This window comes from Cebus imitator, unplaced genomic scaffold, assembly GCF_001604975.1.
Source record: "Cebus imitator isolate Cc_AM_T3 unplaced genomic scaffold, Cebus_imitator-1.0 Scaffold29, whole genome shotgun sequence".
NCBI lineage: Eukaryota > Metazoa > Chordata > Mammalia > Primates > Cebidae > Cebus > Cebus imitator.
The window spans coordinates 12,068,281-12,080,783 of record NW_016107344.1 but is presented as its reverse complement, the minus strand read 5'-3'; the positions used below and the strand labels follow the sequence as shown (position 1 = coordinate 12,080,783).

At 45.0% G+C, this 12,503-nt stretch overlaps 1 protein-coding gene across 2 annotated transcripts in view; it reads left to right on the top strand.

Annotated features, from left to right (window-relative positions):
- The window catches only part of SH2D4B (SH2 domain containing 4B), a 102,835-nt gene that overhangs the window by 41,437 nt on the left and 48,895 nt on the right, over positions 1-12,503 (top strand). For both annotated transcript variants that reach the window (XM_037736811.1, XM_017523664.2), the window contains exon 4: positions 10,464-10,611. In XM_037736811.1, the coding sequence (XP_037592739.1) occupies positions 10,464-10,611 (148 nt within the window). The remainder of the gene's footprint in view (positions 1-10,463; positions 10,612-12,503) is intronic.

The following is a 12,503-nucleotide window of genomic DNA, read 5'->3' as shown; positions in this document are numbered from 1 at the left end:
GGGGTGGTGGCTCATGCCTGTAATCTCAGCCATTTGGGAGGCCAAGGCAGGTGGATCACCTGAGGTCAGGAGTTTGACACCAGCCTGGCCAAAATGGGGAAATACCATCTCTACTTAAAAAATACAAAAATTAGCTGGGTGTGGTGGTACATGCCTGTAATCCCAGCTACTCAGGAGGCTGAGGCAGGAGAATGATTTGAACCCAAGAGTTGGAGGTTGCAGCGAGTGGAGATCGAGCCATTGCACTCCTGGAAGCCTTGGTTTGCAGCTTCCTGATCAAAACCTAAGAAATTCAGCATGCATCTTTTATGAAGAAGGGCATTTCCCTTCACAGCCACAAAAGTCACTGTGATATCTATTGAAATGAACAATAATTCCATAATAGCATTTCAAATCCAACCCACAGTGGAGAGATACTTAGTCCATGTTGCTGGACTTTGCATATGATTATTTAAGTCTGCTGGGGGAGAAAACCAATTGTTTTTATCTCTTTCTAACCAAGAGAGCACCTGTTCTAATATTCTGGCCTTCCTCTTTCCCAGATAGGGGCTGAGCCCCAGATACTGGAAGAGTGGCTCTGTGGAGCTGGAGTGCTTGGGCTGAGCTCATAAGGAGATCATGAAGGGATTAAGGTGCCAGTGGAGATTTTCTGGTCAATGGTCTCCTTGAGAACCTCAGTGACAGAGTGGGTGAGAAATTGTTGGATGTCCTTGATAGAAAATTATCAAGGATGTTATTGCCATGGCAGGCTATGATTATTATGTGTTTGTTTTCATTCAAAAATTAATTTGCAAAATGTAAATGTTTAAACTTTATTGGAAATAGTAATTTTGATTTGGTATGTCTTCATTTTGAAGAGTCTCAGAAATGCCTAGGAGAGGCTCATTAGGGCAGTATCTGTCAGCAACAGTAGAACAAGGACTGTGGAATTGAATGGTCCAGGTTCATGAGCTGAGGTCTTTTCTGTTTGCTCTGCCTGTAAGTGCAAGTGCACTGCCTTTTTGCTGTGTGAATTCTTCATCACAGGAAATAGTTAAGCCTAGGCTGAAACATGATCTGAAAGGTTTCTGTGATAGGTTGAATGTGATTTGCAGCAAATTGTTTGCCCCTCCTCCCTTTGAAAGGTGTGATCTATTCCCCCTCTCCTTTGGGCTGCGCCAGCCTTGTGACTAGCTGTGATATATAGAATGCAGTAGTAATGACTGATATAACTTTTTTTTTTTAATCTGAGATGGAGTCTCACTCTGTTGCGCAGACTGGAGTTCAGTGGCGTGATCTTGGCTCACTGCAACCTCTGCCTCCTGGGTTCAAGTGATTCTCCTGTTTCAGCCTCCTAGGTAGCTGGGATTACAGGTCCATGCCACCACACCCAGCTAACTTTTGTATTTTTAGTAGAGATGGGGTTTTACCATGTTGGCCAGTCTGGTCTTGAACGCCTAACCTCAAGCGATTCACCTGCCTGGGCCTTCCAAAGAGTTGAGATTACAGGCGTGAGCCACCACACCTGGCCTGATATAACTTTTGAGGGAAGACTATAAGAGAGCTACAGCTTCTACTTTTCCCTCTCTTGCAATGTTCACTTTTGGAAGCTGTCCCATAAGAATCCCTGCTACCCTAGACCACATACCATAAGGAAACTCAAGCTAGCCACGCAGAGAAGAGGAGGCTACATGGAGGGGCACTGATGCACCAGACACATGAGTGAAGCCTTGGTTGTGCCAGCCCATCCCACTGAATGACCCCAACCAAGTAACTGACCTCAAATGATACCACATGGTGCAGAAAAGCCACTTAGCCAAGCCCTTCCTGAATTACTAACCTGCAGAATCATGCACAAATAAAATGGTAGATGTTTTAGACCGCTGGATTTTCTGGTAATTTGTTACTCAGCAGTAGACAATCTAAAACAGCTTCACCAAGGGATTTATGCATTGGGTTAGAGATTGGCTTAGATAATTTTTTTTCTTTTCTTTTTTTCGAGACAGGGTCTGGCTGTGTCACCCAGGCTAGAGTACAGTGGCACAATCTCAGCTCACTACAACCTCCCCATCTCTCAGGCTCAAGACATCCTCCCACCTCAGCCTCCCAAGTAGCTGGGACTATAGGTATGCACCACCATGCTTGGCTAAGTTCTCTATGTTTTTGTAGAGATGGGGTTTTGCCATGTTGCCCAGGCTCATCTGGAACTCCTGAGCTCAAGCAGTCCACTCACCTCAGCTTCCCAAAGTGAGATAATTTTTATTGTGTCTTTCAACAGTGAGGTTCTAACATTCTGAATCTTGCTTGTAGGAATGTACCAACAACCTTCATTTAATACTTTCTTTTATTCCTGAAAACCTAGGGGGAGGTTGGTTGCTGTGGGGGAGGAGAGGAGAAATAAACTATAGGCTCTCAAAAGCTTACAGGGTGCCAGGGGAGAGAGAGACAACTCCATGAGCAACCCTTAGTCCCAACCACACCCTGGGGACTAAAATGGAGGACAAAAGAGTAACTTTAGAGGTCTCAGCATGAGTAAACACAGGAGATGGAAAGGCGAGATGTAGAATGATGAATGGTTTGCTGGAGGGAGAGATGAAAAGTTCATGATGAATGGAGCCAGGCATAAGCCTGGAAAGGTAGGGTGTGAAGCTCTTAAATGCCATATTAAGGGGGTGGACTTTCCTCTATGGGCAAAACGGGATCTTATACAAAGAAGGGTATGGTCAGATCAAGTTTTAGGAGCACAACTGATGGCAATGGTGTGATTCAAGTGATGAGTTTTCAGGCAAGGAGACTAGTTAGGAGATTTTTGCAATGGTCAAGGTCAATGATGAGGGTCTGGACAGAGTCTGTGACAATGAGGAAGGAGAGAAAGGGATGGATGTAGCAAAATAGTGGTGGTGAAATCAACAGGGATGAGGGAAAGCAAAGAGCAAAGGCATCCAGCTCCAAGGCCGGAGATGTGGAGATGGCAAGATGGCAGCACCTTCCCACTGCGGGGAGCTGTGGAGGGTGTACAGGTTTGCAGGGAGGAGAAAGTGCTTAATTGGCTGCACTGAGGATTTTTACCTGGCAGAGAAGGAAGATGGGTGGAGGCTGGAGGAGAGGAGAGAGCTTGGATGAGAAGCCTGGTGATGGAGAGAGATGGGCTGGGCTTACTTTTGGCAGCTTGTGTTGAGGATGTAGGCAGGTTCTGCTAATTCTTTAGGTCATGGGAAAAGGTAGTAATAACAACTGCTTTCTGAAAATGGAAAAAAAATCCCAGAATCTTTGTATGGGGTTGCGGAGGGATCTCTGAAGATGCAGACAGCTGGAAACAGGTTTTTAAAAACCATTCTGCTGTGGCTGGTGCCATTGGAATATAAATTACATGCATATAAAAGTGTTCCTTTAGAAAAAAGAAGATAATGAGGCCAGATAAAATTTGTGTTTATTTCCCTCATGCTTTCTTAACTTCTAAAATTGCTTCTGGACATTTCTCCTGCTCAACACCACAGAACATGGCTCAATAAACATCCTGTGCTCTCCTTCCACCCTGGGTCCTGTGACCTTCCTTCTCTACTTGCAATCTCCCTCCCTTCTCTCACCCCCACGTCTTCCCAGTTTTACTCTTAAGGAACAGACATGGTTGACATTGCATATCTCTGATCAGCTTTTATGGAATCCCTGATACCTGCTATGCCCTGTGCTGTGAGCTGGCAATGTAGGAATGAACAGCATAGGCTTGGGTTTGCCTTTTTGGAGTGCTTCATCTCCCTGTGGTGTTACTGGGGCCAGACTAACAACAAAAATGAGGATGACTTTGTCACCTGAAAATGATGAAGTTCATAAATTTGGAAAGGGGAGCTTTATTTCTCATAAAGGTTGCAGCCTGCAGGTGGCTATTCTGACAAGCTGGGAAGTGTAGCCTCTGGTCAGAAGCTGGAAGCAGGCATTTTGAGGCAGGGAAGAATGAGAAAGGAGTTTATGCTGACCAGGTTAACAGAGTCTGCTTATTACAGTTTGGCCCTACACATCAAAAGGCAAAGCAGAGGACATGAAGGCCCTTAGGGTGCATCCTCTGTAGACTGGCTGGAACCACTCTGTGGTTGGTGGTCTCTTATCAGGAAGGAATGTTGGTTGGTTGTTGTGTCAAAACCACAAAAAGGGAGGGACAGCATCAGGCTGTTGGTTGAAATCAGTCTTTCAAAAGGGCTGGTTTCTGTTTATCCTTAGGGAAGAAAGCCTAATGGTGGTTACTCAGGCAAGTCTGACCTCCGCTCCTATCATGGCTTGGAACTCAGTTTTTAAAGTTTCTTGGGGGTCCCCTTGGCCAAGAAAAGGCCTGTTCAGTTGCTTGGGGATCTTTGGATTAAAAAAAATTTTTTTCATCTTCTAGAAAAGGCATTTGTCTTAATGACATTTTCCACTGGACTGAGGCAGACCCTGGCCTCTGTGGGCTCCTGTTACTGATGCGTTATCAGGAGAAGGGAGATTGAATAAGCTGGACAGCTTAGAGGCCCTTGGACAGGCAGAGCAAGGTGATTCATTCCTAGGTAGAAGGGGAGTGTTTGCATATCTGGCCTTTTGGCTGCTAAACCTCAAAAATGTTTTTGTTGGTTTGTTTTTTCCAGTGGGATCAGATTGGTCAGAGAATTCTGATAGTTGCAACAACAATGAGAATTTTTAGGCAGTTATAGCCTTGAGGATCGAGTTATTTTAGCAAAACCACATTTAATGCTGTTTATTTGTAGTTGCAAAATGTTTTCTTTTGTTGTCCCCATCCTTGTAAAGAGCTTGCCTTTATCACAGTAAAGGGCCAGTCATCTTCCTTTGAGATTGGTGGTTGCTGTAGGCCTCTGGTTCCCTGGGTGGTGTCCTATTCTCTAGGTGAAGGAGAATTGATTGAATGTGGCCCTATCATTTAACTTGCTGCTTCCTGTTAGTAATAGCCAGTTGAAGTAGGAACACTGCATTGTAATCTGAGGTGGTTAAGGGCCACGGATTCACCATATGCCAGTCATACACTTGTCCACTGTATGCCAGTCATTCCTAGGCTCCAATCTCTTTGTTATGGGCTGAATTATGTCCCCCCTAAAATCCATATGTTGAAGTCCTAATCCCTGGGACCTCAGAATGTGACTATATTTGGAGATAAGGTCTTTACACAGGTAATTAAGTTAAAATGAGATCGAGTGGGTTAGACCCTATTGTAATATGACTGCTGTCCTTATAAAAAGGGAGATTTGGACACAGACAGGCATATACTCAGAGGAAAGGCTGTGAGTGACACCGTGAAAAGGCGGCCAGCCAAGGAGAAAGGCTTAGCATGAAGCTCACCCTGCCACACCTTGACTTTGGATTGCAGCCTCCAGAATTAAGGAAACAGAGTTCCGTCATTTAAGGCCCCTCAATCTGTGGTGCTTCATTATGGTGGCCTGAGCAAATGAATACACTCCTTATCCACACAAGGAAGTAGCAGCATGCAGTTGATGTTCTTCTGGCTCTGACAGGCCTTGAGTGTATTTTCCCTGAGACCTGCTCTTGCCTGGGAGACCCCAGTGGGCCAGGGGTGGGTCCTTTGGTACTATTTCAATAGATCAACCAGTGGATAAAAGGAGATAACTGTACATTTTTACTCCCTCATTTTAAAAATGATAAGACTTTTGTTCCTTCTGACCTGGCATAGATGGAGAACTTTTCTCCAATTTAATGATTAAATTTTTAATGCTAAAAGTAAACAAAATTCTAACTTCCTTATGACCTGCTCTCTAAGGGTTGGGAATTAAGCGCTAAAGAAGGTAAGTGGCTTCTTCTAATTGTTTACCAAATACTTTTTTATCTTTTTTTTCAGGCTACCACCTCCCTTCCTCTGGCCAGAAGAGGGAAAGTTGGAAGGGAAAGGTTGGGGTATTGGGGTGTCAGGCAGAGTGAAGGGAGCAGGAGAGGAGAAGGTGGGAAGCTAGGGGATTAAGGAAAGCTCCGAACTCTGAATAATGGGACCTGGAGCCAGGGTTGCCCCAAGAATGTACAGAGCTGACAGATATTTTGTTGTGTGGTCTTTGTTTACATGAAAAATTTGAGTCACGTAAAATCAGCCTTTTTGCACTATTCTGGTGACTCAATCATGTGACCCTGTGCTAAAAATACTGTGCTGGTCAGCAGGATTCATCTGCTTGCTAGGCTATCCTTGTGGAACCAGGACCCCTGCACTGGGCCCCATGATGACTCCATAAATATGAATCCTGGAGTTCCTTGGGACATCTGCTCAACCCCTTGATGAGGGAGACGGTCAGAGAGCACTCTGAAGGAAAGAAACAGGGAGTCGGGCTCATTCAGAACCTATTCTGGGCCTGGGGCACCTTACCTGGACAACACCACCTGCCCTTACCATTCCTGGGGGGACTATTTCTGGCCGGTCCTCAGAAGGGACATGAGGAGGAAATTCACAAAGAAGGTGCTTTAAAGCATGGGTTCCGTGAAGCATGCGGTTCAGGCGGGGGGCCCTGCTTGTGTGGGCAGTCCTGCCAGCAGCCTCCTCCTCTCCAGCTCCTGGAATGCTGGGGATGACACCACTCAGGAAGGACAGAGGAGAAGGCACTGAGTAATCTCAGAGAAAGGGCCTCTAGATTTGAGGGTCCTGCAACATGGCTGGTTCCTCCTATGATTTCCCTAGAGAAAAGCCCTCCTCTCAATGAAGCTGAGAGCATGCTCTCTGAGTTTCCTCTTCAGATACTTACTTCTCTCTTAAATATGAACAGTCAAGGAGCATCAGACAGCCGAGGAAAATATTTCACATGCATGACAGGCACCAAATCAAACAAACTTAAAAAAAAAACACACACACACGCACAGAGGAAACAGACCTAAATCAGAATAGGTGGGAAGAAAAAGGTCTAAAATACTCAGAGGAATGAGTTATTATATTCATAAAACAAGTGCAAGATGCAATGAACAGAAAAGAACAACCAAAGAATAAGAGCGAGAGCTTGGAAATTACACATTTGATAGGTGAAATAAAAAACTCAGTAGAAGGTTTGGAAGGTAAAGTTGATGAAATCAACTAGGAAATAGAAAAAAAAGACAGCAGAGCTGGGCATGGTGGTTTACGCCTGTAATCCCAACACTTCTGGAGGCTGAGGTAGGTGGATCACTTGAGGTCAGGAGTTTGAAACCAGCCTGGCCAATGTGATGAAACCCCATCTCCACTAAAAATACAAAAATTATCCAGGATTGGTGGCATGCGCCTGTAATTCCAGCTACTCAGGAGGCTGAGGCAGGAGAATTGCTTGAACCTGGGAGGTGGAAGTTACAGTGAGCCAAAATTGTGCTACTGTACTGCAGCCTGGGTGACCGAGCAAGACTCTGTCTCAAAAAAAAAAAAAAAAAAAAAAAAAAAAAAAAAAAAAAAGACAACGGAAAGCAAGAGAGAAAAACGATAAGGCAGTTACAAGATCAAATCGAGAAGGCCATTATTTGACAAACAGGAAAAAAAAGAAATGAGAAGAGAAGAAATTAGCAAAGAAATCCTAAGCAAAGATGTATTAGACTGGAAAGATAAGAGAGTCCAGACTGAAAGTACCCCCAAGTGCCCCACACAATCAATGCAAGAAAATCCACAGCAAGGCACATAGTGTTAAAGAGACCCCAGGGGCTTCCAGAGAGAAAAATAAATGCCTTGTGCAGAAGAATGAGAATCAGACTGGTAGTTCTGGATGCTAGAAGACGAAGTCTTAAAAATTCTGCAGGAAAACGATTTTTAATCAAATTCTGTGCTCAGCTAAATTGGCAGTTACATGTAAATGTGACATATAGACATTTGCACACGAAGCTCAGAAAGAGTCTCTATGCATTCTTACCTGGGAAGTATTATATGTTGCTGAAAAACGAGGGAGGGGTCAAGAAAGAAAGTGGGGCTCCAAGTCAAGGGAGGCTGAGAGGTCTGCTGTTGGTGGGTGGGGATGAGGCTGAGGTAGTAACGAGTGCAGATTGGAGAAGGAAAGATGGCACTGGGGTGGCGCGTCCCTTGGGAAAAGGTAACTTTTGTATTGTCTGTTGTAAGAAAAAGCACATGGTTAAACACAGAGAATGATTTACTCCATCTGGGAGAAAATGGGGAGAATTCAATATTCAGCTTTGAGATGTATTAACTTAGGGAAAAGCAGAAAAAAATGATTAGAAAGAAAAGGCTGTCATACTATCATATTTTACTGAATTTAAGTTACTATTAATAGCAAAACATATCATTATTTTAAGAGGAAAAAAGTGTTGCTTGTTAAAAAGGCAAGCTGTAAGTTGTAAAACACATCCAAATCTCAGAGATCTTACAAAGTTAAAAAAATGTGCTTTTTGGAATTGATGAAAATAGCGCCTTATTTGGCTTTGTGGCAAACTATTTTGATGCAGATTATTGATTTAACCACAAATTATGACGCAAATTTATTGTGAGGCTGAGGAAAGAAAAAGTATGGAGTATGGGTGTTCACCTGTGGGAAAATATAAGTGCTAGATAGGCATGTGCCAAAAAAGAAAGGCAAGATTTAACATCTACATTGATAAATTGATAAATCAAGGATTAGCAGCATTAATCAGACATATGAACATAGCCAAACAAAGGAACAGCTAACATAGTTGAAAATGGTGGCCTCCAGGCACTGGTCTAAGGTTGGTTGGATTGGGTTCTAGTGAAGTGATTTAGAGACTGCTAGTTTTCATTGGGAGCCTGTGGCCCATAATGCATGATTAACACATGTATGTTACTTTGATGTAAACAAAGGTAGAAGAAAATCCACACAGACACAGCCTTTTTAGCACTTAGGAGTGGGACAGAAATGGGAGATTTAGGGCCCCCAAATCTACTCTCTTTTTAAGTTACTTTATCCAGACTTAAGGTTAAGATATAATCATATCCTGCTTCTGGCTTTCAGGAAGACACCAGGCACCCTTCCCTGTGTCTTCCTTTCCTCTTCCTCCAAAATGAAAGTACACCTGAGGATGGCACAGAGTCCTCTTTTTCTTTTTATTTTTTGAGATGGAGTCTTGCTCTGTCGCCTAGGCTGGAGTGCAATGGCGATCTTGGCTCACTGCAACCTCCACCTCTTGGGTTCGAGCGATTCTTCTGCCTCAGCCTCCTGAGTAGCTGGGATTACAGGTGCACACCACCACGCCCGGCTAATTTTTGTATTTTTTTTAGTAGAGATGGGGTTTCACCATGTTGGCCAGGCTGGTCTCAAACTCCTGACCTCAGGTGATCTGCTCACCTTGGCCTCCCAAAGTGCTGGGATTACAGATGTGAACCCGGCACCCCAGTGCCCGGCCAGGATGGCACAGAATCCCCTTACCTCTGCAGTAAGGTGTGGAGTTTACACATTGTTCCTGTATTTCTTTTTTGTTTGTTTTTTTTGAGACACCCAGGCTGGAGTGTAGTGGCACAATACTGCAATCTCTGCTTCCTGGGTTCAAGCCATTCTCATGCCTCCTGAGTAGCTGTTTTTTTTTTCTTTTTAGACTTTTATATTAGATTCCAGGGGTGCATGTGCAGGTTTGTTGCAAGGGTATATTGTGTGATGCTGAAGTTTGGGTTACGATTGAACCCATCACCCAGGTAGTGAGCACAGTACCCAATAGGCACTTTTTCAGTCATTCCCCTTCTTCCTGTCTCCCACTTGCAGTAGTCCCAAGTGGCTGTCATTCCCATCTTTATGTCCATGAGTACTCAGTGTTTAACTTCCACTTGTAAGTGAGAACACGTATTTGGTTTTCTGTTTCTGTGTTAACTCACTTAAAATAATGGCCTCCAGATGCATCTATGTTACTGCAAAGGACATTTCTGTTTTATGGGTGTGTAGTAGTCTGTGGCATTCTACATATTTCAACCCATTTTCTCCTCACCAGCACCTTGTCAGTTAGGTGGTACGATCACCACCACTTTAATATGAAAACACCAGGGGTTCTATACAGGTCCTGCTGCTTGCTGCACAGAAAGCCAATCACCTAGATGACAGGTATTGCTGAGGAAGAAGGCTTTAATCAGGTGCTGCAGAGGAGGGGGGCGCTCAGTCTCAAATCCATCTCCATCTCCCTAACTGACTAAAACTAGGGTTGCATATAGCAGGAAAGAAATGTAACAATGTTTAAAAAAACAAGAACTAGAGAGGAGCTAAGAAGCAATCATCTCACTGGGGTCAGGCATCTCATTGTCTCGTTGTGGTGATCTGGTGAGTTTCGGTGAATCCATACTTTTTGAGAGGCCTGAGGGATCCTTTCCTGAGGAAGGAATTCAGATCAAACAAATCTAAGTTTCAAGCTTTAAGACCAGAAGGGTCAATTTCTGTGTTTATCCAAAAACAACTGGCTATGGGACTCCTGGGTAATTTCAGTTTCACACCTGTAGGGACTGAGGCTGAAGAGGCCACTGAGGCACTCTTGGCCCCAGAGGTATTTCTTTCTCCTCTCGATAAAGTGTGGTTGTCGTCTTGTGTTGTTCTGTCCCGGTGATATTTTAGAGGAAAGAGGAAGAGGTGAGGAAGAGAGGAGAAGAGCAGATTCGCCTCCAGGAAGAGCAGAGGGCGAAGGAGCTCTTCTGGACCCTGAAGCAGGCCCAGCTGCATTGCCAAGCCAGTGAGAAAGAGGAGCGAGAGTGGGAAGAACAGCGTGAGTAGAGCATGTGCCTCGGGCAGGAGACCTAGTCCTGCCTCCCCACCCACCTCCTCCCACTGCTGATTTGCTCAGTTATCATTTCCGTTCACTCACTCACCCCATCAGCCTTTACCCAGGCCTGGCTGTGTGCTCAGTCCTGCTAAGAATTTAGAGGGTAAGTTAGGTTTCACTCTTGAAGAGATTACCTGCCTGTTGGGGATATTTCTTGTATTAAAAAAATAAAATCCTAGCCTGGACAATATAGTGAGACCTGTCTCTGCAAAAAAAAAAAAAAAAAGAGTATTAATTAGCTGGGCATGGTGGTGGCATGCACCTGTAGTCCCAGCTACTCAGGAGGCTGAGTTGGGAGGATTGCTTGAGCCCAGGAGGTCCAGTCTGCAGTGAGCCCTGATCATGTCACAGCACGGCAGCATGGGTAAAAGTGAGACCTTGTCTTGTAAATTCTGTGTTTACTGAGTTGCCAATAATTTCCTGGCTCTGTGCTAAGCCTTGGGGATCCAGGGATGAGGAATCGTGGTCCTTATTTGTAGAAACTCATCAACAGGAGCAGCAGATAGACACACACACAGACTAAGGGATTGGAGGGAAAATGTATACAACGTGGCTGTCCTGGTAGGGCTCCAGAAGAGGTGTCATGAAGTGAGGCTTGCTGGTGACACAGGAATAAGCAAGTCAAAGAGGCTGGGGAGGGCACTGTAGGAACACGGCGTGCCTGGGAAGTGTGGTGGTGAGAGTTTGGGGAGTGTCAGGCTGGTAAGAAGCTAGGTGGGGAAGGCAAGGTGGAACTAAGTTTGGAGGGCAGTGCTCCCCTCTATGCTGGGATTTGTTTTATTTGGGTATGGTAAGATATACAGGCCCAGAAATGATGCTTGTGAAGGAAGATGTTTTTACTCACAGGTCCCTAGAGACAGGAGGCGTGGCAGGCCATGCAGAACCACATGGGGAAGCCCCAGAGTGGGTCAGGAGGCAGAGGGATTGGGGTAAAACACAGGCAAGAGTGTTTATTGTGATTTCCTTGGGAAAGGTAAGGAGAGGCAGGCTAGGCAGCTTAGGATTGGCCAGTGTGAATAACTTCGGTGAGCTCTTGGGTGTAGGGGCTGTCTCTAGTTTTGCATCATCTGGCTGTGGGGTGATTAAGGCAGGGAGACAGTGGCTCAGAGTGTGAAAACCCAACAAGGGAGGTAATTGTGGGGATGGGCTTTGGATTGATGGGTTTGCATATGAAGGTACTCTGGCAGGCAAGCCCTTTACTCTCCCTAGGAATTGGCTGTCCCTGAAAGGGACAATCTCTCCAGAATCAGGAAGGCCTCAGATGTCAAAAAATCAGAAGATAGAAAAAAATGAAGAGACATGAATAATACATGAGGACAATGGGAAACTTCCAAAGGCGAGTGACGGGATTCTGGCAGGGTTTTGGGAAGAGAGCAAGGAGGAGGCTGTTGTGATGGTACACTTGAGTGATGATTGCAACTGGGGTCACATGGGGAGAGCAGAGATGTGAGGTGTCTTCTACTGGCCAGCCTTCTGCTCCTCAGCATGTCTTTTTTTTTTTTGAGATGGAATCTCACTCTGTTGCCTGGCTGGAGTGCAGTGGTGCGTTCTCAGCTCACTGCAGTCTCTGCCTCCTGAGTTCAAGTGATTCTCCTGCCTCAGCTTCCTGACTAGCTGAGACTACAGGCGCGTGCCACCGCACCCAGCTAATTTTTGTATTTTTAGTAGAGATGGGGTTTCGCCATGTTGGCCAAGATGGTTTCCATCTCTTGACCTTGTGATCTGTCTGCCTTAGCCTCCCAAAGTGCTGGGATTACAGATGTGAGTCACCGCACCCAGCCAGCATGTCTTAATCTTATGCCAGATTCATTAAATAGACTTGAAAATTGAGATAC